The sequence below is a fragment of the Clavelina lepadiformis genome, chromosome 8 (assembly GCF_947623445.1).
Source record: "Clavelina lepadiformis chromosome 8, kaClaLepa1.1, whole genome shotgun sequence".
NCBI classification, from domain to species: domain Eukaryota; kingdom Metazoa; phylum Chordata; class Ascidiacea; order Aplousobranchia; family Clavelinidae; genus Clavelina; species Clavelina lepadiformis.
In genome coordinates this window covers 4,114,741-4,142,489 of record NC_135247.1, presented here as the reverse complement: position 1 = coordinate 4,142,489, position 27,749 = coordinate 4,114,741, and the positions used below count along the sequence as shown (strand labels likewise).

The following is a 27,749-nucleotide window of genomic DNA, read 5'->3' as shown; positions in this document are numbered from 1 at the left end:
TACCTAGTAATTTTCGCCGGCATAACACGCATGAGTGCTCGCCACTCACGTGATCCTAAGTTTGTCTTTGTTCGAGTTCGCATGTCTTGTATATTGGTCTTTGTTTGGTAATTATGCAGATTGACATCATTATAGTAAGAATTTTGTGTCGATAGCCATCTTGTCTAGGTCTAGAATCTAGGCTGACAGGTACGACAAACTTCGAATAAACAGATATAGACAAGACTACCTGAACGACAGACCATCACACAGTATGATTAAACCTTTAATGCAGCAGAAAAACATCAGACCAAACCTTATAAAACCGATATTAAACCATTAATGAAAGTTTCTCCATCATGTTCAAGTCAATAAAAATGCCATAATATTTCATATGAGCACGAGACTGAGTGTCTACTAACTTGGATGAGGTAGCGGTACAACTAAAAATACACATCATTATACATCAATAGCAAATTGTCCGTAGCAAACATGGTATTAAATTGCTCTCTAAAACAATTCACAAAATCTTATTTATGTAATACATGTCCGTATGAGCTAAATATGTCTTGTATATTATGTACACATTAAAGACATATATATGCTTATTTCTCTGTACTAAGTAGAATGAAGTTACAAAATTGGTATTAACCTGAGTTAATGGGATCTTCGTCTCACAATCCCGAAGTTTGGGAAATGATTCTACATATTTCATAGATTTTTGCTATGTTACAAAATTTTCCAACAGCAACTGTTAAGAATTTTGATGTGATAGTGACACACAATATAAGCTCAAACGAATACGGCTGGTACATTTAACGTCTTTGTTAGTTTTACCATTACGGACCTCTTGAAAAAATAATATTGACACCAAATTTGTGTATACACGCTAGAGCCACACAATAATAAAAAGTATTTCAAAGCCTAAAAACTGGAAATTAGCCTAGCTCTTTCTTAGGATAAGCCTACACTGATAGCATAAAAATGGTTTTAGCTGAGGCAGTCATAAGTTCTGATTTTGTGAACACATAAACTATCTGTGTCAGTATATGAGCAAAATGCGCTGTGTAAAACTGCCACGCATTAATTTAATTTTAAAGCAATTAAAATAAACAAAAATCAACCGTCTTGTACAATAGTCTTGAGTCCTTGAACTACAAAAAACCTTATCTGCTCATGTTACACGTTTTATATGATGTATGCGTAGGCCCATCACCTTGCTATCCAGCAATTATTGAATATACTTTTAGTAGAAACAAACGCATATTCGCAGTTATTAGCATTAGTATAGGTTATAAACGAAGTTAAGTTAGACCGCCAAATCTGCTCTTCTACCTTTGCAAAAGACAGATACGGTTATGCTGACATTAGTCAGAATCAGGTAGTATACAAACAACCAATGCGGGTATGTCGGACAATGAATATTGTTGAAACGTTTTTCACCATATACTTTATAACAGCTAGTTTCTAACTCATTTCGAATTCTTAAAATTCACCGAATAGTTTTCAGATGATGAAAATTTGAGTGCCCATCTGGTATATTTTTCCATACGAAATTGGCCCAATTAGGACCATTTTTTGTTTACAGCAATCACGTGACAACGAGCAAAGCTGTCTTTTCTATTAACTTCGAAATGGCCGACTTATGCCTGAATTGATGTTTAGAGCTGTTGAGTATTTGGTACTACTGAGCTACGTAGACTTTGCGTTTGTGATAAGTTTCTGAAATGTGGTGGCAAACCTTGGTAAACGATTCGCTGCAATAGTAGCGAATTATGATCACGATCAATGCAGAAATACTTACCAACCTAACTTTTGTACAGGCTAGTTAGTAGTTCAAGCATTGACACGATAGGCTGAATTTGCAAAACGGCTAGATTGTCAGTCTAAGTATTTATTTTTGCTGTCATACCGTTTATGAAATACACTCTAAAACGCCTTCCAGTCTTACATTCACATTGCGTGACGCTACTTCCGTGATTTTGCTTCGTTTGTTCATTGTATGTATTTGTTAATGGCTTAGGTCATCTTATATGGATCACCGATAAAGAAGAGAACATTGAAGGATTTTTGTTCCTTATTTCTTGTATTTTTTTTACGTTCTTCAGTAATTGTGAATGTTGGACCACGTCCAAAAGTTGTTTTTTTCAGCTCTCATAAACTATAAAAGGCAAAGTATTTGTCTTGCATTAAGGCAGCACAACTTGGATTAGAATGTAAATGTTCCAGTTGTCAATCTTTGCTTGATAACTGATGATATGCTGGTAATATTTCAAAGAGAAGTGGATCAATCTGTTCGAAATCTTGCAGTTTCACATTCAAATTTTCTTTTTTATTTCTTGGGTGTTTTATTTCAAATCAAAATCAGCGAAATCTCAAGCAGTTTTTGACCACACAATGTTTAATAGGAATCCGTAAAATGTTTGATTAGGAACCAAAAGTCAAAGCAGTGAGGATTCTTATAAGTTCTAAATAATAACATACACAATTCACTTAATAAATATTGTGCATGTTGTTCAAAAACAAATATGCTGTACTGTATAAGTAAGAAAGCGCATATTTCGCCGCATATGTATAGATCACAGAGCCGATTTAGGTAGGCGGGGTGGTTAGGAGAATGGGTATGCAAAAAATGGTTTTAGCTATTTAGGGTTAGTTGTAGCTAGGGTTAAAGTAAGTTAGGTTTGTATGTTAATTATAACATTAAAGTAGAAGTAAGTAAAAAATAGCTTCAAATCTAGGAATTTCTCTGATGAAATAATAACAGTTCACAAGTATAATAAATGCTACTTTGGTAAAAAAGTAAAACGTGAGCTGTACAAATTGTTGGATTAATTGTAGATATACCATTCTTTATGGTATATAGCAAAATATTTAACGTGCAAACGCATTCATCCATATTAGCAGTTCGGAGTATAACCGAGGCGATCCATCTCACGAGAAAGCTGACACATCGAGCAGGGCAAGCAGAAAGATACGATGCAACAGTCGTTACAAATGTCACGCTAAATGAAATAAAAATGAAGTTATCAGCACAGTAATAAATCCAATGCCCTGCCTTGCAACCTTGTCAACTTTAATATCTATTGCTATGACTATGTCACAGTGAAATCAACCTCACCGATAGCTCAAACTTTGCTTCGTATCGATAACTGAAGTTTGTGGGTGAATCAAAATTTCGCTAAACTTAAAAAATTTTGAGTGTCAAAGTTTCAAATTCAAACGACTCTTTTTAAAGAAAATTCGATTTGAAAGTTATGACTTTTATTCATTCATTTTGACTGATTTTCAACCAAAACAATTTTGCTTTTTGAATAAATGACGGTTTTGATTGTTTAGATTTTGAAGTTACTACAAGTTTTACTGTAAAAGTGGGACAAGATATTGGCCTATATTTCTTGTTTCTGTGTTTACTCTCTAGCTCTGGCAAGTTACGTAGAAGCCTTGTTTCATGGGTGCGAACCCCGATTCATTTCATGAAGGGCTTGTTGATTAAAATTAATCGTCTTTTACCTGTATGTTGTGTGTTCCACGGAATCTTGACCGCAAGGCTAGGTGACCTCCTGGCACACAACCTTCAGGGTAACCACAAAATCCCACGCAGCAGTTTTCTCCCATTCTGCTAGCAATAGTTGCGTAGTAACAGTTTCCCAGAAAGAATGTACAACAACCTGTCCAGAAAACGACGAACTAACTGAGTTTGCGTGAGGTGAAAAGTATATCAAAGTATTATATAATACATTTCTTGAAACGTTTACCACGTTGGAAATTATGAGCAATCACACTTCATTATCTATTTTTAAAGTTCAAGATTTATCAGATTAAGCCTGAAATTCGGAATGAGAATTTAGACTTAGAATAGTTTTATCACAATTTTCTTTTATAAAATTTCGTAATAATATACGCTTGTACGGTAAAATCTTACGAATTAACAGTAGCCTATTTACTTACAGCTTTTAATGTCCTGGAAACAGTCGCAAAGTTCAGAACTCCACTGGTTTTTAATTTGGTTCTGTGTTACTACCGTGACAGTCGTTGTTGTTGGTTGCTGAACTACAACGGTTGGTTGAGGTTGTTGCATCATCGGTTGCTGAAATTGCTGTTGTCCAATTTGGGGTTGCATACCAGGTTGATAGTTTGGTGGTGATGCGTCAGGATTGTATTTCACCTTCGTTATAAAAAGGCCAATTTGTGTTAATCGAACACGCGTTATTCGACCAATATTTTTTTGCAAAACACTTGCTCAGTTCAACACTGGCCTCTAGTTATATGGTGTAATACGACCTATTCCAGTGAAGTTTTGCTCTCACCTCCATGGTTCTTTTTCAAAATCAGCCTTTTTGCAGTTCAAACAGTAATTTAAACTATCGACAGACGTCCTTAAAGCACAAAAATTTTATTCCAAAAATGCAGTAAAGTCGTTATTGTTTCAATGATCAAGCAATATCATGAAGAAACTAACAGCTTCTCTAAGCGCGAACCGTGATATCAGTGTCACTGTTCAGTGTTCGCTTATTTAGATTAAGAAGAAAATAAAAGAATTTACTTATCAAGAAAAAAAATGGGAATCCGTTCGACTTTAAGATGTCATCCCAGGTACAAGAATAAATATAGTAACAATATAGTCACGTTTGTTACCGAGTCAAGGGCATGAAAGTCTTGTGAAAACAACTTTGCCCCTTAGACCGAATATTCAAAGTTAAATTTGCTATTACACATTTTTCTTATATGTTTATATGTTATTTGTATTAAGAACAAATACAATTCCGCTAATCACTTATATGCAAACGTAAGTTAAAGTTGATAAATGTTGCATCGTTTATTGCTGAGCTACTATGTTCCCAGGCTTGGACAACTTGGTTTCTTTCTAATGAAAAACTTAACATTGTAACTTCCGTAGGCTGTTTAGCAAATTCAACAAGTGCTATAAATCCATTAGTTACAGGAAAAGCTTCATGCATTTATTTATGGCTTAGGTTACCGTTAGCTTTTAGACTGTTCACTTTAGGGAATAATTGATTAAAACGAGATAAAGATCTTGCTCCTTGTTTTTCTTCTTGCGTTTTGTTTCCCTTCTTTAATGATTGTGAATGTTAGACAATGTCCAAAATTGGTATTTTACTAATTATCATCATCTATTTAGGGCAAAACATTCGTTTTGGAAATATGAGAAAAAGCAAACCGCTGGCATTATTTCGAAATGAAGTGGATTCTTTTATTAGCTCTTTTTGTTCTACATTCAGATTCCCTGTTTTTTTTTTTTTTCTATTTTTTTTAAAATCAAAATCAGTGGAAACTCAACCAACTTTTGATCACGCAACGTTCATTAGAAGACCGTTAACGATTTGATGAAATAACTGTCGAGATAGTTTCATTAGTACTTGTATACTAATAAAAAAATTTCATGTGTTTCATATGTTTTGTCTGGCGTGAAATGGAACGTCATTTTTTGATGTGGCGTTTAAGGCAAGCCTTTCTTTTAACTCATTGCTTTGCTTTTTAACGTTTTCCGTAAGTCATTTACGTTACATTATACCCACATTAGACTGACAGCTATAGCAATATCATATAAGAAATAGCACTGTTCGTTGGGATTTAACACTCAACAAAAGTGGGTGTTCAACGTCGCACAGTTGGCAGCTGTGCAATGCGGTTGTCTTCAATGCAGTTCAATCCAATGTATCTACAGATGTTTTTAGTGATGAATTAAATTTAGAATACAATTGCAAGTAATCTCTATCAAGCAAGAATGTTAAAAGCCAAGCACCTTGAGAAATGCCTATATACAAATGCTTAAATGCATAACGCGAAATTGGATAAGCAATGAAATTATTGGATGGTAGTCGCCTAGTCGGGTTGTTCCTTGTTTTTGGTTTGCTTGTTTCCTGTTGGACAAAAAGTAATGAATAACTTATGCCGTTTTTACTCTAAAAGACGTCAGCACATCTCTTATAATTAATTGTGCGTCTTTTTCTAATCATAAGTGACAGCCATAGTACCTCGTATTAGCATTGCATTCATTTCTATAATATACATATCGTGTAAAATAATTCCATAAAATTCCAAATAAATTAATTCAATAGTAGTAATTACAAATAAAATAATTCCATAAAAACATTTTTTGTCCTCATGTTAAAGCATGTTTATTTTAAACGTAAACGGTAGGCTGTAATAGGTTATTCACGACAAATTTCAGTAAAAACCTGTTGTTATTGACTTACACTTTCACTGCTGGTTTATTACCTAGCAGGCTAAATTTGTAATTATTTAGGCAGAAACATGTTTTAAAACATTTACATTGCGACAAAGACGAACACAGAACATCGTTTAACCTGAATGAAATGGAAATGCATTGGTATATAATCGTTGGACAAACTCACCGTCAAAGGTAGGCTTAGTTTCTGTATTTAGTAGAAGCCAAAAGGCAACCGAAACAAACTATTTAGGCAAAAATTTTCATAAAAGGCAGTTATATATATGGCACGTTTTCCAGTACAGACAAAGTTTACTCACTTACAATGCTGTTTAAAATTAATATAGAGTACAATTAGTTAAGGTTATTGTGATATGATAGGGTTGTCATGTACTGCATACATTGTTAGGTTAATCGTGAAATCGTAGATGTACGCAATTCTGTATGGCATGAGGTAAAACATTTAACATGCAAACACATTCATCCATATTAGCAGTTTTGAGTATAACCGAGGCGATCCATCTCACGAGAAAGCTGACACATTGCGCATGGCAAACAAAAGCACATCATGCAGCAGTCGTTGCAAATGTCACCCTAAATACAGTGCAATAAAAATGAAGTTGTCAACACAGTACTGTACTATACTCAGTCGCTGCCTTGCTACCATGTCAACTTTAATATCTACTAAGTAATAACGGAGATTATCACGTTGTAATCGTTGTGTGAATAGGTCTAGCAGGCGACGTACAACACAAGTCATTTGTTCGCTGGAAGCAAGTCCCGATTCATTTCAGCTTGTTATTGTTAATTAAAGTTCATCGTCTTTTACCTGTATGTTGTGTGTTCCACGGAATCTTGCCCGCATGGCTAAGTGACCTCCTGGCACACAACCTGCAGCGAAACCGGAACATCCCACGCAGCAGTTTTCTCCCATTCTGCTAGCAATAGTTGCGAAGTAACAGTTTCCCAGAAAAAGGCTGCACAAACCTACCAAAAAGGTGATGAACTAATTGAGTTTGCGTGAGATGAAAAGTATCAATCCACAATGCAATAGATTTCTTGAAAGGGAGGACACGTTGGAAATTATGGATACTATTCCATTAATTTACGAAATTTAGTTTCTTTATATTAACCTTGACAACCAACGCAAAAGTCAGGTTTAAAATAATCTAGTCAAAAATTATTTCACTCACGATTTTATTTTTAGTAAACCTCACGAATTAACAACATTTACTTACAGCTTTTGACATCCTGGAAACAGTCGCAAATTCCAGAATTCCACTGGTTTGTAGCTTGGTTCTGTGTTACTACCGTGACAGTCGTTGTTGTTGGTTGTTGAACTACAACGGTTGGTTGAGGTTGATGCATCATCGGTTGTTGGTAAGGCTGCTGCAATAACGGTTGTCCAGGTTGCATACCGGGTTGCATACCAGGTTGCATACCAGGTTGGTAGTTTGGTGGTGAAGCGTCGGGATTGTATTTCATCTTCATTGTAAATGAAACCAGTTTGTAGCACGCGACAACAAACCATTATTTTTTACAAATCTGTTGCTTAATTTAAAACCGATCTCGTGTAACATGTTTTAACACGAACCATATGTGTTAAGTTCTGCTCTCACCTCCATTGCTCTTTTACAAAAACAGTCTTCTTTCGCTTCAAGGAGTAATTTAAACTATCAGCAAATGTACTTAATGCACAGAAACTATCTTCAAACAGTAAAACACAGTATTTCGTCATTATTTAAAGCATAAGTAATTTTATTACGAAAGCACTGGTCAAAAACTTATATTTATATATAAGTAAAACATTTGTATATTGCAAAACGCTACAGTTTTCAACCAGCTTTCATATATTGGCACCTTAAATTTATAACCGCAATACTCTGTGATGGTCTTTGCCACAAAAATGATTGCAAAACTTTAATGTAAAGCAAACGGAAATTTTTACTTTCTACGGACAATATTAGCTAAATTCCCACCCCATAGCAATTCATGCCTGTCCCATCCCATCCCATCCCATGCCATCCCATCAAAATACAATTCAATAAATGTTATTAAATTTATGGAAATTTAAGTCTAATGTCTATTAGAATTGACTACATGTACAAAGAGAGATACAAAACGACAAAATTTATTGACTTTGTTAACTTTAAAGTTCAGAAAAGTTGTCTATCTATGACAATTTATTATCATTGGTACTCATATTCCGAGTCACTGTGCTCATTTAGCAAATTTTCAATGCCATGGGAATTGCAATTCGTGCTGTCCCATCCCATCCCATCCCATGGGATTCCCGTGGGAATCCCATTCCCATGGACAAGCCTGTAAATTCTGCAATACAAGAAGGGTGGTTCCAAGCAATATAATAACACAAATCTTCTTTATGTAAACTCATGTTTTATTTAAGAACCTAAACCCTTTAAGACATTATGACGACGACATGGAGTTGAGCAATGTTTGGATTTTATTCAGTCAAGCGAAACGTACATAATTTATACTGCAAATAAATATTACGTCTCACTTTCAGACACTCGCAAAGGAGCGCATTATCTATAATTGACACAGAAACCGTATAAGCTGCTTGCCCGGTGAAAAGTGATAAATTTGAATCTAGTTCATCAGTAGGATAGATTGTCGTGTTCTGTTTTTACTTGCTTGATGAGCATTGCTCATACACTCACATTTTGCAAACCAGTGAAATGCGTTTTAAATGCCGGGCGGTACTTTTGTGCTTTGCAATTCTTGTTCAACAGCTTTATACGCGGTTAATTGTTTCCGATATCCCAGTGTTGGTTGTGGTATCGCTGCAACTCCAACCCGACGACTTGAATTATAATCTCATATTCTGAAAACAATGGGTATGTCGGGTTTGAATTCTCTTATAACATTTGCTTCTTTATTGGCGTCGTTTTTTAATAGCTTTGATATGTAGTGTTAACTACGTTTCAAGCTATGTGGGTATTTTACAATGGCTTTACTTTAAAATAACGTATTTAAAGTGTTAGTTACTTCCTGCATCGTTTATTGCTGAGCTACTATGTTCTATAAATCCATTAGTTACAGGAAAAGCTTCATGCATTTGGCTTAGGTTACCGTTAGCTTTTAGACTGTTCACTCTGAATAGATTGGAACGCAGCTTTGTCTTATTAATGTTCATGGTCGAAAATGTTTGCTCATAAATGTATGTAGACCCGAACAGAACAAGTAGATTTATGGCCATCTTTCTCAGGTTGGCAAACTTGGACTTATTCAGTGACGCAATACAGGGATTGCGGCAGAATGTGGCCGCAGGCCATATTATCATGTAAGACCGGAAACTGTCCGCGGGCCGTATGTTGCCCACCCCTGGTATAGAGCATAGATAGCGTAGCGTTTACCACAACTTTATGACTTAGAACTTGACGTTTCCTTACACACTCTGTGAAACAGTCAATAGACTACCGCTCTTTTGTTGTTACATTCCCAGGCCGAATGTGAAACGAAGTTTATCATAATTTTCGTACTTATATCCATGACATTAAAAATGCAGCTTTCCTATTTTGCTGCACTACGGAATCACATTCTAATTTTTATTCTAATTAACTAGCCATGAATTACATTCAACTGAGTAATTTCAACATGAGCTACTCTGCATAGTCGATAGTTTTCTCTCACTTCCTTTTGTCAAAGTGTTATTGCTTGCGGCTACGTTTCTCAAGGGCTTTAGGGTAGCCACATTTCAAAGTGTACGTTCTCATGGGCACTTGTCTTTTATTAGTTCTTCTTTTTAACGAGTTGCACTCTCCGCTTTCTTCCACTTAAAACGATAAAGGGCGTTATTTACGTTGACAACTGCTGATAGGGCAAGCATGGCATAATAGCTGCACTCTTCGCTTTCATTTCGGCCTTTGGCAAGTACGTTATCACTTATTGTATAGCTCTTTCTCATGACGTATTCCACTAACGTTCATGTCCACCATTCTTTTAGTTGTTCCACTAACATGCCCCGCTTGGCGTGAGCAAATTATATTGGTTTGTACTTCGCCTTTCTACCCGCTGGCGCAAAAGGGATTTTCTCAACGGTTTATATGTTGGTTCAGATGATCATGCGAGGTTAGCAGCGAAAAGTTTCCAATAACAATGTATTTAGACATTTTATTGATTGGCCATCTTTGAAGTATTTCCCACAAGTCGGTCCCATAAGAAGACCAAGTTATTAAATAGGACACTTCACTTCACTAGCCATTGTAGAAAACGTAAAGAAAAACAGACAAACACAACTTTCGCGTCTTTCGCCACTAGAACCATGAATTACACTGCTGGTTGTGCAAAAACGCTGTACAGACTGAACATAAGATTTAAATTCTATATAACTACTCTATAATTTGATTTGCCAATCTCCACTTACAGTAGCTTATCTTTACTAACAAGAAAAATAGTGTTTAGTTTTACGTAGAATTCTAAAAGACTGCAAAAATGATTTTGTATTCTTCGGAAAAACAATGCATCTAAAAAGAAATTCTACTAAAATGCATTCAAGGTTAATTTCAAAAATTCTTATCTTATGCCTTCATAACATCACAACAGTGAAATGGTTGCCGCATTAACCTTACCACGCTGGCAAAATGATTGCAACAGCATTTTTTTTATATCTAGGCTGTAACGGTTGACGCGAACAAACTACAGTACATTGCTAGCATTACTATTCAGTCTTTGTCAAAAACCTGGGCGTGATGCGGATGTTGTCAAGTAATTGACAAATTCTACCCTTCCCGCCTGCGCTTACTGTAAGTACCCAAACTTGTCTTTACATATACAAGCATTCGTTTGCTGTGTGATACAAGTCTTGCCTGAAAACGCCCTTCACTCCATTGCCACTATCCGACAATAAATCGAGATCGATCGCTCATACGTATCCATGCGTGAACTGCTTCTTGCGAGAAAGCATTTTATAGTTGCAAAGAAACACCCATGGAGAGAGAGTAGTTTCTCAGGGTTTGTCAAAAGCGAAGCGTGTTAAGCGCATTTTTTCAATATTTTACTCCCATAGAAAGTATCTTTCGGTCGTGCTCTGTATAACACAGTTTGCCTGATTGTTATTCCTTCATTGATATTTTATCGCTGACTGACTGGATTACACTGATTACGTAATATTTGCAATAATGCAACCTTGCAACTTATGTTACGTATTTTTCTATGCATTACAGGTCTACTGTACACTCAGCGCTGGTAACAGTTTACTCTAAGATAAGTGTTTGTTCTTTGATGTTTTAGAGTTTTAGACTCTTAAATTTTTTTCTAGATCTGGCTACCAATTTTTCGTAGCTTCCGTGGTGATTTCTAGAAGGTTTTGCTATTCATTTTGTGATCATGCAATGTGCAGCAGATGCCCTTCATTAGAAACTTTGTAGATATTTTTTACGTTATGTCAAGCCCGGATTTGTCATTACGCAGTCCCTTTTAGTTCTATCAATTATGCATTCAGGATCAATACCCTCGAGCCTTTGAACAATCATCGATGAAGAGCTAACAGGGATTCTAATGTTTGCTGTTTTGTCAACTAAAAGTAAAAAAATCACTGTAAATTTTATTTTAGCATCAATCCTGTCTCGAATAAAACAACTAATCGTGGTCATGTGCAACTATGATTATATTTCTGTGTGAGCTTTTAAAAAAGTAGATTTGTGTCGCTTTGTTGCCAGTCGTCAAATCGTAAATTCCTGACTCTAGATTCCATGTGTTTTTTTTGGAACCGCATAAAATGAAGATCTTCTTGACTGAGTTAATTCTTGAGTGTTCAAGTTTTTAAGAACTCTCAAAAAGAATACAGCGTCGCATGTCGATGACGACTACTGCACAAGTCCTTTTACATGTCATTGCATACTTGCATGAAAGGCAAATGTCACCTGTTCTTTAAAACGTCGTGGTTACATAACTTACATTTACTGTATATGATTTGCCACAAGGCTGGGTTGGTCTAAATGCAATGAAAGCTATAACATTGGGACCTGTTTATTTGAATATGTTTTACAAATAATTAAATGAGCTCAATGTGTGAAATAATATAACAATTGGTATTTAACGAAGTGGTAACACAATAGTAATATATGTCAGAAGTAGTAACTAATAAAATAACACACTGACACGTCTACAGCACTGTATCAAGTCGTTTTTGAGGTCACTCGGTGAATTGTATGATGCTTACCGGTCACTTATGGAACGATTTTGGTCACTGATGACTAATATCACGAGTAAAGCCCCCTTGAAAAAGCTGGTCGTAAAAAACTTCATCTCTTGTCTGTACAGTTTCATCTGCTGTCGAAAAACAGCGACTGTCAAAATTTTTGTTTTCGCCGCCGTCTTTAGACGCAAAAGTGCAAAGAGTTGGAATGGATTGAACGTCGGTGAAACTCTGTTCACTCTGTGACTGATTCAAACTTGATGGGCCTGGCAAATAATGCAGCACTGTTGACTGGTCTATGCTTTGAACTTGAGTTCCGCTGTAAACCCCCCGCCAGGGAAATAAAGTCTACGAAAACAAAAAAAGAAAATTAGTATTTAATTGTTACATTGCTCTTAACACCACATGTCCGCATATGTTACTAGGGCCATGAAACGTGAAAGGTTTTATACACATTAAGGTGAAGGGCCAGTCCAAAATCAAATAGATCTTATATGAAAGAACACTACTCACTGAATATATAGTAAAGAAAATCGCAAAATTGGCCGTAATTGTGAAGTAGATCAACGCTCTTGTGATGTCATACGTAATCACAGACAACATTGGCAAATTCATAAGTTTAGCTATACTTGCTGTATAGCACGTATGATTTGAATGTATCTGTTACAGCTGTATAGATCTAAGTGCCAATAGCTTAATAGGTGACAGCCTATAGCCCAACCAGTAGGCCTACAGTACCGGTTTGACGGGTAACCTATGCGGTCCAAAGGATACCGTAAGTCCGTCACTTTAAGTTTAAGGATTCTAAATATTTCACAAACGACTTCGCCTTTGGTTCCGCTGGGCGCTTACTTCAGGTATTTCTGTAGAAATATGTTGTGGTTCTGGAAGTTCAATGGCAGTTCGGTTGGATGTATTTGCTTGTAGGGATGTTGCGTGTTGAATATCTTTGGACAAATTACTAATTAACTACTCTATTTAACATCAGTTTAGAAAATGTAGTGATGAAACATAAGATAGGCTACGTTACGAAACATCGCGGTATGTGGTATTCACATATTGCACATGTGTGGCATATTGCTATAGTTTTGTGAAACACCAAAGCTCTGCTTCGTACATATAATAGATTTCGATCCACGCATTTCTGTACCTTCTCCTTGGGCGGTGACTGAAACTATCCTGACCGTAGATTTTCCTACCGATGTGTGTTGCTCAGGCTTTCCTTGCCACTGTTTACTTGCTTCCCTGAACCCTTCACAATCGCCATAACGTTGCAGAACCAGCAAAAACATTGTCCATAAATAGTATTTAACTAATAACTTTACAACATTTCTCAATAAGGTCTGGTTACAACAACATTTTTAACACAAAAGTACTTTTTGCGACCTAATGAATAGAATTACGTATACAGTATTCCTAACGCACCTTTGGCGAAAGGATTTCTGTCAATCTTCAGTTTCGTGATTTGTTGATTTTGGTAGGCTGTTACTGTGGTGAAAGCGCATTCCGAAAAGACAAAGGTTTTGAGGCCATTCTGACTTATTTCATCAATTCGTCGGTTGTGTGGAACGACGTAAGAATTATCGTGAACATTGTTAACGTCGCATTCCAGGATATGTATTCTTGGTTGGTATTTGTGCATAGAGTGCAGTACAATCTTTTTCATAGAAAGTGTAAGTCTTCGTGAGCAAGTCTCTATTTATTTCTTAAGCATATTTGGATTCCAGTAGTTGAGTATAGCATGCTGTTATTTAATACAAATTTCTTCAAGTTTAACCGCATGTTGTACTTTACAAATGCAAAAGTGTTTACAAAATTGTAACTTACGTGACCCTTTTTGTTCATTTCATAATTGGTAAGTTTGAGCTTGTCAAAGGTAACCGACTGTCTCATCCAGATGTCACCCTTACTTGGTGAGTCAGGGTGGATGTAGGTACACGGAGTTGGCTCTGCGTCCGTTTGACCGGCAGCCATCCATTGTGAGCTGTGGTATACGTACCTGAAATGGTTGATGTTTGGAAATTCTCATGTGGAAAATTTATACCGGAATCTCACATGTTATGATATGAAACTGAAGGAATGTTATCCCGATTTTATGCGCACAATACCTCAGACCTTCAAAACTTAAAATTAAACCTTTACCTGTATCTGCTGTTGTCAACTGGTACAATATCAACTGCCATTATATAACGTTTGTCAGGGTTTAAGCCATGCACGTCAATCTTTATTGATGGAAACATGCGCCTGTGGCACACATATCATACAAGGTTATGTTCAAATCGAAAGTTAATTTATACATGAAATAGATAAGTTGTTTTTTAAATACCTCCCGGCTTTTGTTATGATCATTTCCGTGCCGATCTTGTAGAATTTCCACCAAAGCTCCTTGTTCGACAAACTCACCGTTGGTGTGTACCTCACTTGGCTTTCTGCAAATTGAAATAATTCCAGTACATTGTCACGGTGTATTACCGTTTAGTAAACGGCAGCTGAAACACCGCTACGAAGTATCCTGCCCATATCCAATTCATAACGTTATGCAGTATACAGCCATGGTCAAGGCCATTTTACTTGAATGTTGCTCTTTGCCGTGATCTACAGGTATTATCAAGAAGCATATTTAAGTGCTAAACAACTTGCCTGGAATACGTGTATGGAGTGCAGATTCTTCTATGAACGAAGATTTTGTTCTCTCACTTGAAAAACAATTTAATTCGGGTATGTGTGACATATTTGCATTAGATGACAAGCAGTCATGTGCAGGATCATGTACAACGGCCGGACCTAAAGCGTTACCATCATGGTCTGCCGGCATGATGATTGGTCGGCATAAGCTGTGTGCTATGCCGTTGGTCGTATTATTACCTTGGTCTAATGTGGTATTTGAATAAAAAAGTCTCTCTGCTAGTGGAAAAAGGTTTTTATCGAACCGATTTCCTTGAACCGAGAAATGGCAGTTGTTAATTTCTGCAACTCTACTTTCAGAGACAGCAGGAAGGTTCGTGTAAGATTGGCTCATTATGGAGAAATCTCCTTGTAAAATTGTGTTTGTACCGCAGTCAACATCTACATCTGTAATCCCTTCTTTAGAGCATAAGGTAGATATATGATTATTAGGTGTTGTATGCGATACATGGACAAGTGTTTGTGATGGATCCCCAAGTATTTTGTCTGCAAAATATAAATTGATAAGCACATTCGTTATTACAAATATCTAACAAGCCAAGCGCATAGCAAGAGTATAGCTTAGTATTGCAAAACCGTACCATGAAAAACTTAATATAACATGTTATAAAACGAGTAGGAGCTACCTGAAGGAGTACGTATACAGTAAGGCAGAAGACTTCTATAGAAGAAAGCAGAAAAGATAAAGATGAGAATAAGTGTGAAAGAAGATGTAAAATAGTACGTTTACGCTACTTCCAGTGTTTATTCACACATCATAATAGTTTCTAAAAGAGAGATAGTTTGCTTACTTATTGTCATGCTGAAGGCCAGATTTTCCATTTGTCTGATCGATTTCTTGCCAAAACGACGAAGAAATTGCGTCTACATCATTATCTTCATCAGCTTTCTGCACTTTGCTTGGTCCTGGTAGATAGTCTTCCAACAGATTTTCTAACTTTTCTGATGAGTGTGATATTTCATTCATGCTCTGGAAATGGTTTGAGTATGTTTGAAAAACCGTTGTTGCAAAAGGTGAGTCGTTATTCTGTTGACTGGTATGTTGATAAACAGGTTCGCTTGTGTTCTCAAGATACTCGTAAGTGGAACACTGTGGTATTTCGTCCGTGTATTTATAAACTACCTCGTCATTTTCGTCGAGTTCAGGTAGGTGTTTGAAATTTTCCAATACAACCAACTGTTCAGACGTCCAACTTTTATCACAATCTTGAGTTAATTTTCTCTTAACAGCCTTGTTTCTTTCAGCTTTGGAGCTTGAGGTAATTGTTTCAAAAGTTTCTAATTGTTCCATGTCTTCTAAACGATTTAAAGTGGGAGATAACAATACTAAAGGTGTTGTATCAGTCATGTTGTACAGCAACTGTGCCGCACAAAATTTGGCCTAAGACGAGTAATCCAGTTGAATGTTAATTACGATGTATGCAAATATGCAATTTCATATTTGATAAAAACGAAAATTACTTTGTTGGATTCACAGATTAACTATTATCTGCTACATGATATATTTAAAAGAAGTTGTAAGTTCTCTCTCAAAGAAAAACTGAATTCTAGAATTTTTGTATACATGTATACTGCAAGTACATCAAATTATTCCACCTTTGACTTTTCAACAATGATGATTTTAGAAACTCGCTAATATTGCTATCATCGCCGCATTTTGAAACTACCTCACATAGACAAAACTCAAATACTAGTGAAAATTACCGTGTCAACACATCCTAGTGTTTACTGCGACTGCCCGAAATCCTGTCAACAGCATCTGAGGTGACAACTCACCACTAACGAAACTTTTTCTTTCTTTTTCAAGGCGAAAAAGGCCTCGGGCTGCAGAAGAATAGCAACAGATCACTTTGCCAATGGCAGTTATAGCCTACTAATGACTTTCACAAAGTTTTATGGTTTAGAATCACGTTATATGTTGGTGTGATACGACACACGGCTGTTGTTTAGTCTAACATATTCGTTGTCTGTACGCTGTCTAACATATTTGATTATAATTGCTACAGTAATTACTGTGGATTGCGTTAACCAATTACAATATAGAGTTCGGGCCGCAGATTTGTAATCTCGACTGGAGTTTCTACTGGTTTCTGTAGTGCATTATGCACAGAGTATTTTCCTATTGTGTGGTTAAGTTTTATGTGATGTCGATGACTGTCTGCCGCGATTCCTTTCAAGGTCATTCTAGACTTAACAAAGTTGCTTGCCAAGCGATTGGTAGAAAGAAAGAAAAACGACAGTTTGTATTCTCGACTTTATTATCCTGTTTTTAACCTATTTCCACATAGGTGTCTATAAATTTAGTTGATGTCTGTGCGCTTTGCCGAAGTGTATTCTTTAAATATTAAATTATGGCAACAATTGAACAAATCCAGTACAATATAAAATTAACAAATTTGCATCAGCATAAAAGTACACAGTTGTAATAAAGAATAGTTACCTATAACTTAATCTCATTCTGATCTTCAGCTACTAGCCTATTTGTAACGAGAAATAAGGTATGTAATCACCCGTTACGTGGTATAGATATTTGGACATGATATTAAATATCAAAATGTGGTTTTATTTTGTTAGGGTGCATAAAGCCATGTCCTCTTGTTGGAACAGCTTTTAGCGTTTCTTGCTTTCGCTCGGTTTGCAGTGTACATTGATCGTTCAACGTGCTGTGAACATTCCAAAGTCACACCGCACACACCTCCTTAAGAACAAAAAGACCGAAAATGTTTTCACGACTGCGTTCCTATAGTTTGGCCATTCGCTTTCTTTATTGTACTGTAGGTCTGTCAAGGTCATGTCATTGTTTGATGAAAGCAAGCAGCCGTATCTAATGTCCTCGTAAAGCTGTGCGAGTGTGCAGAAAGCGAGAATGCAGATACAGCCAAAGTATAACCTATTAGTATTATAAATAAAGTATAGCGATGTGCTGAAGTATAGGCCATTTTGTTGATGCATTAACATCGGCTCTTTTTGCCAATGTTTTGTCAACTTTGACCTTTCTCTTGAACGGATATTCTGACCTTGATTGGCTGTCTTAAACGAAGATCGTTTACTAGTATCGAAGCGAGATTTTTTACACTTCAAACGAAAAAGGACTGCACATCACATGCATTTATTGACGAAAATGTCTTTCTGAAAACCAAAAGATCGAGAGCTTATATGCAATGACAAGACACCGATTTACTGCTTACATTCAAGTGTCACGGGATTATTTTATGCACCCGTTTTATAGCCACCGTATCATTTGTTCGCACCACTCCTATATTTTAATCTAGTTAAATGTGTGAGTCAGCTCTTATTTTTATTCGCGTTGTGTCATTTGTATGCATGCTTGTCAGGTTTTAGGTTTGCTCACGTGATGCTGTATTTTACTTATTTATTTGTACACGTGTTTTTAGTCGATCTTTTGTGACGTCTCGCATCGCGACCCCTAGGGCCTAATTGGTGTTTAGCGTCCCACGCTGATTCTATGATTGCGTGGAATTTGTTTTGGTGTGGTGTTTCGCTCGAGTATAGAGTGGTGTTTCAGTAACGTTTGGGTGATATAGCAGTAAGACGGATGTTTTTACCTAGGAGATATGCCATTAAATGTGAATAAAGAAGACAAAGCTAATTGACTAGCTGTAAAGCGGGAAGGTTCCTGGTAAAGAAAGTTTGGTTACACAAGCACGGTTACTTTTAAGGTTTACGCTTACAATAACTTAATCGAAGTCAATTTTTGGTACTAAGTGTATTTCGTGAGGGTGAGGGTGAGTGTGTATTTATAAACAGGGGAACTATCCGGATTTACACTTAATCACTTCGCCATAAGAATACGGGTTTACTACCGAAAAAGGCAGTGAAACATTTAAAAAAGCTAGATGTCGTGTGTGAGCCATCATGGTACAGCCTTTAATGCCCAACGAGAAAAATTTCGTATTAATTGTAAGTTATCAAATTTTTCTTGAGAGAAAAACCGTGAGCATGTTGAAAAGGCCCAAAGACCTATTTTCAGAGGAGAACATGTCCCCCATCCCCAACTTTTGAACAAGAGGGGACCTAAAAGCAGGAGAACAAATAAGAGAAATGGACGCGGCTATTGCGTGAAAAAGAATTCTGGTCCCAAGATGGTTTACAAATCACTGACCCCTGTAGCACAAATATCTTTTAAAAAATTTAAAGAGACAATGTTGTTGGGCAGTCGGTACCGGTACTTGGCAAAAAAATGTAACGGCTCCCAATAGTTGGCGTTATTTCTAGGATATTTTTAGAATCTTTTTCAGTTTGGCACATTCGTACTCCAGTGCTTTCCAATGTCGAAAGCTCATACTTTGGCTTTATGTAGGCTTAGTGCCTAGCGCAGAGCTCGCAATTATTTGTTCTGAGTCTACGTGGTCCACTAACAGACCTATGTATGACGTTATGCAAGAAACTAAAGTTTGCATTTTTCTTCATAATAAAACACTTGACTCCATTTTTAACGTTACGACTATAATGTTACATTGTAAACAACAGCTTAATCAAAATGGCAAAACAAAGTGACTGTTAAGCGTGTGATGAAGGTCACGCAACCCGTTGTCAAAGATAGGCGGTTATGTTAAGAAAATGGGTATGTAAAAAGTCGAATTTAATTAAAGTTATATTTAGATTATTAGAAGGAATTTTTAGTTTAGTATGTTACAACATTTGCGCTAGGTTAACAAGAAACTATGAAAAATAGTTTCGAACGTACATTTTTTATCCCGTGAAATAATGGCAGTCAAAGAGAAAAAAACTTACGAAGCAATTGTAAGATTTTGCTGACAGCTAGGGACAAAGAATAAAATACATTACGTTGTTTTGTACTGAAATAAACTTCTAAATAACTCTATTTGCAATAACATAGGGTAACTTTGCATTAGGCTATACGTCCAGTAAGATCATGTGCACATGTGCAAAGAAACTGCTGTAACCAAAAATTTGATAAGAAATGAGTGTCAAGACTTAGCCAATGTAGGAATAGCTTTTTATAGACAATATCCTTGTCAATTTTTAAGCCTCATCGTCACAATTTTTGAACGAAAATTGTGAGTTAAATTACGGACTTATATATGCATTGCGATATCAAAAGTCCGGCTGAATTGAAGGAGTTGGCCTTCAACAAAAATATAAACCAAGCGTAATGCCTATTTTACCATAAAGGGGTTTAAAGGGTTAGGGTTAGGGGAGACCGGGGAGAACTGTTATATGGGTGGGTTGTTACAATTCATTTTTTTTTTCTTTAATAAATCTTTTCTTCCGCTAGAATTAGTATTACTGAATCACTTTCATCACATCCTTCTAAATGATGTAAGTTTTAGCGGGCGTTGTATGTTGCAATAAATTTTGGGGTTTAAAGCAAGTTTTGAGAGTTAAAAAGTGAAGTCTTGGCTTTTTTTGAAAAAATTGGCGAATAACGTTGTAATTAAGGATTTTCCTGCAAAATTACACTCATTTTCCAAAATTTACTTGTAGTTTTTAGCACAAACAAGTTGGTCAACTTATAGCTGAGTTGTTTTTGACAATTAGACAGTTTAGCAGTGTGGGATGAGTTGTTACACGTTGCAACAACACAGCATTATCACAGTGTTGTATTAATGACGTGGTCAGACGATGATGTCTTAGTTACTACTTTGAATAAACAAGTTTCAATATTTTGGAATTTTGATTAAGTTTTGAAACTATAGTGTTGATTAGAAATTGCAGTAAGTTAATTTGAAATAAGATTAAAAACTTTTTACTTGAACTTATTCCGATTTAGTAAAAAGTTATAAATTAGTAGACAGGACCCACTAAATAGTTCGTACATTTCATTTTTTCTTCACTGTGTTTGTTAAACTTTAATTTTTTCCCGACTTTTATACACACCAACTGTGATTAAATCTATTCCTGTAAGTTATTCCTTGCAGTGTAGTTGTTCCTGATGTAACATTTTACCCTATATGCACTATACTTTACCACGGTACTGGGGTGAGTTGTTACAGTGGACATCGTGTAACATAATATTTATTAAACTTAGTTTGCAATGAGTTAAATAAAAAAATTTTGAGGATGTTTATTGCTTAAAAGTGCGGCCACTCAAAATAGCGAAGGAAAATATTTTGTTTTTATTTATTTTAACTGACAGAGTAACTTACGTTTTTGCAAAAATTGTAGCAAACCTGCCCGGTCTCCCCTAATTTAAAATTTGCTGAACGAGGAAATAGAGCTTATAGATGTAAAAAGTTCAACTCAGATATTTTAAACCTGACATTAACTTTAAAAAACTAACAAACATGGTGTCTGCATGATTAAAGATAAAAGATAAAAAATAATTTAGACGAAATAAGTTAGTTAAGTGTCATCAAAAAGTCTCACATGATTTAAAATTTAATTCAAGCGTATTCAGTGTGCGTAAGGCCCATTAATATGGTAGCCTCCAGGGCTACGGCTCACAAAATTTGGTGAATTTTTAAGTTATAAAACAGCCCTTCCAAAAAGTTTTGGCGCCACTGATACTTATGGTTCCCAAGTTTCAAAGTGTGAAAGTGTAATGCGTTGAATGTATTTTAGAGGTTTAAAGCATTCAACCATCCCTCGGTGAAATATTAGCTATATCCGTTTTGAATTGGTTTTATCTGGACAGTTTTTTTGTCTCCTGGCTGCCCAAAATAAACTAACAATTTTATTCAGATTAAATATGTTTATAAAGGGAGAGGGAACATATCAGATAAATTTGAGCTAAACTTATCTTACCTATAACCAAGATTAACTTGCAGAATATGAGCTGCAATACGTTGTCTAAAATATTGCTGCTATGACAAAAGTTAATCCATGCACCTCAAGAAATATAATTAGCCTTCTTCGATTATTTCTTTCATAATGCATTGACCTGGTCGCGCGTTGTGTAAAATGCACTGTGTTAAGGCATTGCGCATATAAAAATGCACTTATTACAAGCGCCCTTTAAAAAAAACAAAACGACGTTTATGGCCGTATATGTATAGTCGTAATACGAATAATATTTAAAGTTATTTATAGAGTTGCCGCGGGAACCCAGCAATATACACTAAGGCTATACGTCAGAATAACGCCAACATGCTTGAAATAGAAGCCAAGATGCTTGTCGGTATAAGTCCAAAACGTTTGGATAGTTTTCAGATTTTGGGCGAAAATACATTGAATAAAATTGAAAAATTTGTCTAACACTTTTTGGTTAAAATTCTTATTACGGAATTCGGATTTTTTGCTTTAGAAACCCGTTGCTGCCTTATAAACCCGTCGATAATTTCGAAGTTTTCAGATAAAAAATACAAACAGTGTTAATTCCATAAAAAATCGATTCAGTTAAGGAATATGAAAAGAAATGTTTATAAATATGAAACACAACTGTAGGCACATATAGCAGCAAAAAATTCCTCTAGGTTGTCTATATCGAGAGAAGCTGTTTACAAGTCTGCACTCATTGACGAAAGCTAATGTTTGAGCGGTAAACGTCACGCTGAAATCAGTGATTCAGAAAGTTATGACGAATTAGTTGAACCTCTTTCCTGCTTAATTATTATATTTTCTTTCAATGATGTCTCCCTTTTCATGACTCACTTGTAATAACGTACGGTAATAATGTCGTCATATTTTTGCGTCTGCTAAACAAGTAGGTACTTTATACACCTTTTGTTACGAACAAAATTATGTTTTCAACTTACTCATTAACCTGTCTTTTTTTTAATTGGGTAATGCTTTAACAACCTATTTTTAATGCGTATTTTAGTATAGGCTAAACTATAAACGCCGTAAGATGTTTTAATCAAAACCAGGTCATAAAATTATCAGATTAATGAGTTGAAACATTTTGTAAAAAAACTCCTATATCGTAAGATATTTGTCAATGAAATAAATTTCTAATGCAGAGAATTGCTGCAGAATGCAGACAATTTGATATTTTTGCACATCATATTCTTTTATCTCAATTCGTCTGTTTGAGAACACAGGACACAAAACGCGTAGCGTATTCGTTAGAAATGATGCGCTGTCGAGGAAATGATCATTCTGACTATGTTTATATCGGAAACACTCTTGCATAGTATTGCACTGATGCTTAAGAACCCTCTCCACTCGTATATTGCCTGTGAGCGTCGTTTGCAGTGGGTAAGCTACATTACAGAAATCGTGACGCTCACAGCGGACTGACATTAGCTTACGTTAGAATGTAATTTCATTAGAATAAATGTAATTACATTAGAATTAATTTTTGTGGGAAAACAAGCCACTGTGAGACGAGCTCCTGGATTTTGTTACTTAAAATTGCTTTGCTGTCAGATGCTTTTGGTTCGACGTAAGGAAAAATTGTCGTATCTTATAGCTAACCATTTAGAGTTGAAACTGGTAATACTATAGGCAAGCGCAAATCGGGTACTGTGTGAAAAGATGTCAAATCGTGGCGCAGTGTCTGTCTGGAACGCGGGAGGTGAAGAAATTTCCACCATTGGTACGATTTTGGCTCTCTAGGCCTAGGGCTTACATTTCCATAAGGTTTAGAGACAGTTAGACATTGGAGACATATTTGGTGAAATTGTCTTGTTTCAGACGTTTCATCGCTGCTTCGAAATGAAACCAATAAAAGTGAGAACTCAGTATGTTTCAACTTCGATAACTCCTTGCAAGCCATTGTGTCTCAAATGAGCGTGGCCATAACCATTATCATCCTCAATAGCATGGTGGTAGCGATCATAAACAGAGGTGAGAATGAACTGATATGCTGAAGCGTCAAGAACTAACAGAAACGTGACAAAAGTAGTCGAGTTTATAACGTTGTTAATATTGTAAACAATACAGTAGAATAGCCCAAACCTTTTATTTGTGCTATCGTGACTTCTGTACATTATAAATTAAAAAACGGCATCAACTATCTTTAAGCTTCAAAGAATACGTTTCGGAAACCTGCATTTGTTTTCATAACTTGTTTGGCGACGTCCGACTTACTTTTGGCCATCGCCCTCGTGGGCTACAGCATCATTTCTATTGGACAGTTTCAACTTTCCGCCTCTGCGTGGGTGATTTTGACAGCCAGTACAAGTGTGTGCTTTAATTCTTCCACCAGTTTTCTGCTCGTCATTGCTTTCGACCGTCTTTGCTTCATAGGATACCATCGAAAGTAAGAACAATGCATAAGTGCACATATATTACAAGGCGAAAGATATCTTAAATATATCAAACTGACAACTCAATGATGAGCGTTATACCGACATTAAATTCATTGCTGTTGTTCCCTACCTTTTATATTTTTAACTTCCAGTCTGATCTTAATTTTGTTCTTCTCTTATTCATATTTTGTACAGGTATAGCAATATCATGACTCGCCGAAACATCGCCTTCTTGATATTTCTCAGCTGGGTTTTTGCCTTCATACCGGCCATACCACTCTTTAGTGATCATGGTTCCTGTGCAGATTCTTGCATGTGTGTTGACGGTTCACGCTTATCTTGCCCGGGACCACGATGTTCCACGGTCATTGTAGGTTGGTGATACCAGTAAACATTGCTGCAATGAAAAGCATTGAACTAAAGCAATGTAAAATTTTTAAAAGGCAATGAAGCTTACACATAGAAAGCTGAATGTTTTCAAATATTACCGATTTTTCATGAATTTATCAAAACGATTTAACATTATGTAATATGTTTCTGTGTTCAGGTTTTACAAAGGTTTATTTATTTGGATTATTCTTCTACTTTCTTGTAATGTTTGCATCCATAAGCTTGTTATACGCCATCCTTTTTTGGAAGGTAGGAACTAGTTGCTAGCATTTTTTATTTCTTTTTAATTTGATGAAACATTATGATTTCAATTCAGATAGGTTGATACTTTGCTTGCATATTCAGCATCACCTTACAGTCGGTTCAGGTGATGCGTTGATTAGTCACCCAGATAGCTCATATTTTTAAGAAGCTAGAGATTATTTCTAACTACGCGGCTGCAAAACAACAATTTATTTTGTAGTATTTGTTAAATCTACCGGAAATTACTTCAAATTTTGTAAAAATGTTTGCAAACCGCTTTTTGGTACATCGACGTGTATTTTAGTGCTACTTGTAACGAAAGTCGTGATGATTGATATTGCAATTTTTGTTCTACGTATGAAAACCAAGCAATTGTGTTGTTTTTGTTTTGATTTCGACACCTCCTGCTGACCCTTGTCTAACTTGTTATTTCATATCATACGTTTGGTGACTCAGCACTTCTCAATTATTACTTAACAGCTTCTTGCATCACCTAAAACGTGGTACTTGTTTATTTTGTGAAACAATGGGCAGAATAATTGCATTATAAATGGTTGTTCTTCTGCTTTCAGGTGCGCCACCAAGCCAATCGTGTCAAGACTCATCTCAAACAGGGTTCCGTTCGATCGCGCTCTCACATGAGTCGTGAGTTTAAGTTGGCACGTACGCTTGGGATTGTCGTAATGACGTTTTTTATCTGCTGGTCGCCGTTAATGTTACTTTACCTCATCGACTATGTTTCCGGAGACGACTTTCACGTATCCACAGAAGTTGTTTTTGCTGTAATGGTGAGGAACATTTTTTAACAAACTACCAACCAAGCTCTGCTCTCATAAAAAACTGCTTACTGACTGAATGCTCCTTACATACCTTCATTTTAGAGCCCGGCAATGATGAATTCAATGATGAACCCAATAATATATGCTGCTCGAATCCCACTGATGAAAAAGTACTTCTGCCCGTGCGCAAGAAAAACAGACGAACACAACAGCGATCAATCTACTTCGAGACGAAATTCTTCGGCTGGGACGGCAAGAAACATCATCTTTAAGGTAAAGGAAGTAAAGACGCTCTTGGCTCGAGTCTGACTATATTCGACTGCATGACAATTATTTTGCTTCGCAGCTGAAGCAGACAAAAAAGCCGTCTGGCACTATTGTGAAAGCAGATTATCCGAGTCGAGATTCTCAACATAGTTTCGGCACGTCTACACTCAGTGGTAGGCGATGGTTTTGCAATGTAGCACTAGACTATAGGCCTGTTGCCTTTGCAATTCTGTAGTAAACAGAATATCTCATAGCCATTATCCAAGTACAAGATAAAATTCCTTTTATTGATCTAAAAGCGTAGTTATATGATCGAATTATGAAGCAAATATTCAAACAAATTGCAATAAATACCTACACCGGAATAATTTCACCAAAAACAATAGCGGGTTAAAAATAAACACTCGTCGATCATTTTGAGAATTTTGATATTTCTGGCAGCATACACTGAAATAAAATTTAATTAATTATAAAATATTTTTAGTAATAGGATTTTTGTTACAGAATTTGGATTATATCAGCGTTTTGGATTATGGCATATATAGAAAACCATTATAGCAACCTATTAAATATACAATATGACCGCATATTATATAATTGATTTGTAAAAGCCACAGACTTTGACCTTGCTTTTACCTCAGAAATCGAGGTAGGTTCTGCTTCACGACACAATTCTTCGGCTAATATACTCGGCAACGTGTCTAAAGCTCTTCACCGCTTAAGATCGGGCTCTTCAAGAAGTGCTCAAACAAGCAATAAAGCTGCACAGGCCAGTGAAGATGGTAAAGCGACCGAAGCAAATTTTCTTCCCTTGAATCCCGACATCAGCATATCTAGAAGCGTCCATAACAGCTTCGTTGATGAGATTGAAATGGACAGTCAAGTTGATAATGAATGCTTGTGAATTTCCAAACATTTAATGTCTTCATAAACTTTTCATTATGCATTGCCTACTGACGCTTAATCAAATGAAGTTACTTATTGTGATAGATGATTGTGTGATCAACCACAAAGCAAGCTACAGCATATGGTCAAATACTAGAATATTCAAATGGTGATATTAGTAACTTGATGAGTTTGAAAAAAAATCGTTTTGCAACGAGTTGGTTCTAAAACTAATGAAGTTAATTTTTAAGATGCGCCTTGTGAAAAAATATATATTTTACTTGCATCAATATCATGTCGCAGTGTGTATGAGAACCATCAACAATAAATGAAAGTATTAATTTGAACCAACTAAATAACTGAAGAAAACGACAACTCTAACGTTGTATTTAATAGAAATGACAGACTTACCAGCAAAAAATTGTACACCCATAAACTGAAGAAGTTTCTTCTGTTTTCTCTCGTACTTTGCTCTGTTCAGCACCTTCCAGTATTTGAAAGAAACTTTGTTTTAACTGTTTGGGCAACCACCAGGTACCTGTTAAGACTTTTAAGTTGATTGACCTTTCTTAAGCTGTTGGATATCCACAGAAATCTTTCACTTTTGTGTAATTTAAATAACTCTCCCGCTTGGTCAAATTAAAATCGCTGAAATGTTCGCTCGCTAAAGTCTCTGTGTGGTCTCGGCACTACAAGTTATTTTCTAAGATGATGCGTCTACTGCGATTCTTCTGATGTTAGCTGCATGTTTTGTGTACACTATATGATTTTCGTTTTATTGTTCATACGTTTGGTGTTCGCCTGATAAACGTATAATTTGCTGCTTTTAATAAAACTTTCATGACAAGAATTAGCTTGGTATTTGACAAACAATCGTGCCAGCAGATAAAAACGTTCATTTTGTATAGAAATATTTGGCCTGGTGTTACGTTCTGCAACTTTAATTACACTGTATAGCCTTGAGTAAGAGGCGACAGTATAAGACTGAGACTGTATTATTGACGGTGTACACAGCACATATGCGCAGACATGTCATTTTGAATGGTTTTGGT

General features: G+C 36.1%; 5 protein-coding genes across 5 annotated transcripts; 1 reads left to right on the top strand and 4 right to left on the bottom strand.

Moving 5' to 3' along the window:
• Window positions 1–2,653: 2,653 nt before the first annotated feature.
• On the bottom strand, window positions 2,654–4,356 carry LOC143469020 (cornifelin homolog B-like). Its single transcript, XM_076966544.1, has 4 exons — window positions 4,290–4,356; window positions 3,931–4,147; window positions 3,493–3,650; window positions 2,654–2,984 (listed from the first exon to the last, which is right to left on the bottom strand). Exons 1-4 carry the CDS (start codon window positions 4,293–4,295, stop codon window positions 2,880–2,882), a joined length of 486 nt encoding a protein of 161 aa, XP_076822659.1. The 5' UTR covers window positions 4,296–4,356; the 3' UTR covers window positions 2,654–2,879.
• A 1,623-nt stretch (window positions 4,357–5,979) lies between these two features.
• Window positions 5,980–7,887, bottom strand: LOC143469723 (cornifelin homolog B-like). The gene is made up of 4 exons (XM_076967521.1): window positions 7,792–7,887; window positions 7,411–7,657; window positions 7,002–7,159; window positions 5,980–6,766 (listed from the first exon to the last, which is right to left on the bottom strand). Exons 1-4 carry the CDS (start codon window positions 7,795–7,797, stop codon window positions 6,662–6,664), a joined length of 516 nt encoding a protein of 171 aa, XP_076823636.1. The 5' UTR covers window positions 7,798–7,887; the 3' UTR covers window positions 5,980–6,661.
• Window positions 7,888–12,147: 4,260 nt separating this feature from the next.
• Window positions 12,148–14,786, bottom strand: LOC143469795 (T-box transcription factor TBX18-like). Its single transcript, XM_076967617.1, has 7 exons — window positions 14,659–14,786; window positions 14,475–14,576; window positions 14,160–14,331; window positions 13,758–13,989; window positions 13,483–13,584; window positions 13,185–13,279; window positions 12,148–12,680 (listed from the first exon to the last, which is right to left on the bottom strand). Exons 1-7 carry the CDS (start codon window positions 14,679–14,681, stop codon window positions 12,381–12,383), a joined length of 1,026 nt encoding a protein of 341 aa, XP_076823732.1. The 5' UTR covers window positions 14,682–14,786; the 3' UTR covers window positions 12,148–12,380.
• A 166-nt stretch (window positions 14,787–14,952) lies between these two features.
• Window positions 14,953–16,759, bottom strand: LOC143468649 (uncharacterized). The gene is made up of 4 exons (XM_076965979.1): window positions 16,141–16,759; window positions 15,809–15,987; window positions 15,644–15,678; window positions 14,953–15,503 (listed from the first exon to the last, which is right to left on the bottom strand). Exons 1-4 carry the CDS (start codon window positions 16,363–16,365, stop codon window positions 14,953–14,955), a joined length of 990 nt encoding a protein of 329 aa, XP_076822094.1. The 5' UTR covers window positions 16,366–16,759.
• A 6,369-nt stretch (window positions 16,760–23,128) lies between these two features.
• On the top strand, window positions 23,129–27,120 carry LOC143469784 (adenosine receptor A3-like). Its single transcript, XM_076967601.1, has 9 exons — window positions 23,129–23,478; window positions 23,577–23,729; window positions 23,907–24,144; window positions 24,329–24,507; window positions 24,681–24,772; window positions 25,339–25,554; window positions 25,648–25,818; window positions 25,892–25,985; window positions 26,454–27,120. The coding sequence occupies exons 1-9, from the start codon at window positions 23,418–23,420 to the stop codon at window positions 26,714–26,716; spliced, it is 1,467 nt and encodes a 488-aa protein (XP_076823716.1). The 5' UTR covers window positions 23,129–23,417; the 3' UTR covers window positions 26,717–27,120.
• Window positions 27,121–27,749: the final 629 nt, after the last annotated feature.

Coding starts and splice junctions, on each gene's coding strand:
- LOC143469020 (XM_076966544.1), bottom strand. Junction 3,651..3,930: donor TTTCCAGGACATTAAAAGCT/GTAAGTAAATAG, acceptor TTTTCTGGACAG/GTTGTTGTACATTCTTTCTG. Junction 2,985..3,492: donor GTGGAACACACAACATACAG/GTAAAAGACGAT, acceptor TATTTCATTTAG/CGTGACATTTGTAACGACTG.
- LOC143469723 (XM_076967521.1), bottom strand. Junction 7,160..7,410: donor TTTCCAGGATGTCAAAAGCT/GTAAGTAAATGT, acceptor CCTTTTTGGTAG/GTTTGTGCAGCCTTTTTCTG. Junction 6,767..7,001: donor GTGGAACACACAACATACAG/GTAAAAGACGAT, acceptor CACTGTATTTAG/GGTGACATTTGCAACGACTG.
- LOC143469795 (XM_076967617.1), bottom strand. CDS start 14,681: ATGATCATAACAAAAGCCGGGAG. Junction 14,332..14,474: donor GTTGACAACAGCAGATACAG/GTAAAGGTTTAA, acceptor CAACCATTTCAG/GTACGTATACCACAGCTCAC. Junction 13,585..13,757: donor CAGAAATCCTTTCGCCAAAG/GTGCGTTAGGAA, acceptor GCGATTGTGAAG/GGTTCAGGGAAGCAAGTAAA.
- LOC143468649 (XM_076965979.1), bottom strand. CDS start 16,365: ATGACTGATACAACACCTTTAGTATTGTTATCTCCCACTTTAAATCGT. Junction 15,988..16,140: donor AACTCGACGAAAATGACGAG/GTAGTTTATAAA, acceptor AACCATTTCCAG/AGCATGAATGAAATATCACA. Junction 15,679..15,808: donor GGCCTTCAGCATGACAATAA/GTAAGCAAACTA, acceptor TTTCTTCTATAG/AAGTCTTCTGCCTTACTGTA.
- LOC143469784 (XM_076967601.1), top strand. CDS start 23,418: ATGTCAAATCGTGGCGCAGTGTCTGTCTGGAACGCGGGAGGTGAAGAA. Junction 23,479..23,576: donor TGAAGAAATTTCCACCATTG/GTACGATTTTGG, acceptor GTCTTGTTTCAG/ACGTTTCATCGCTGCTTCGA. Junction 25,819..25,891: donor CAAGAAACATCATCTTTAAG/GTAAAGGAAGTA, acceptor TTTGCTTCGCAG/CTGAAGCAGACAAAAAAGCC.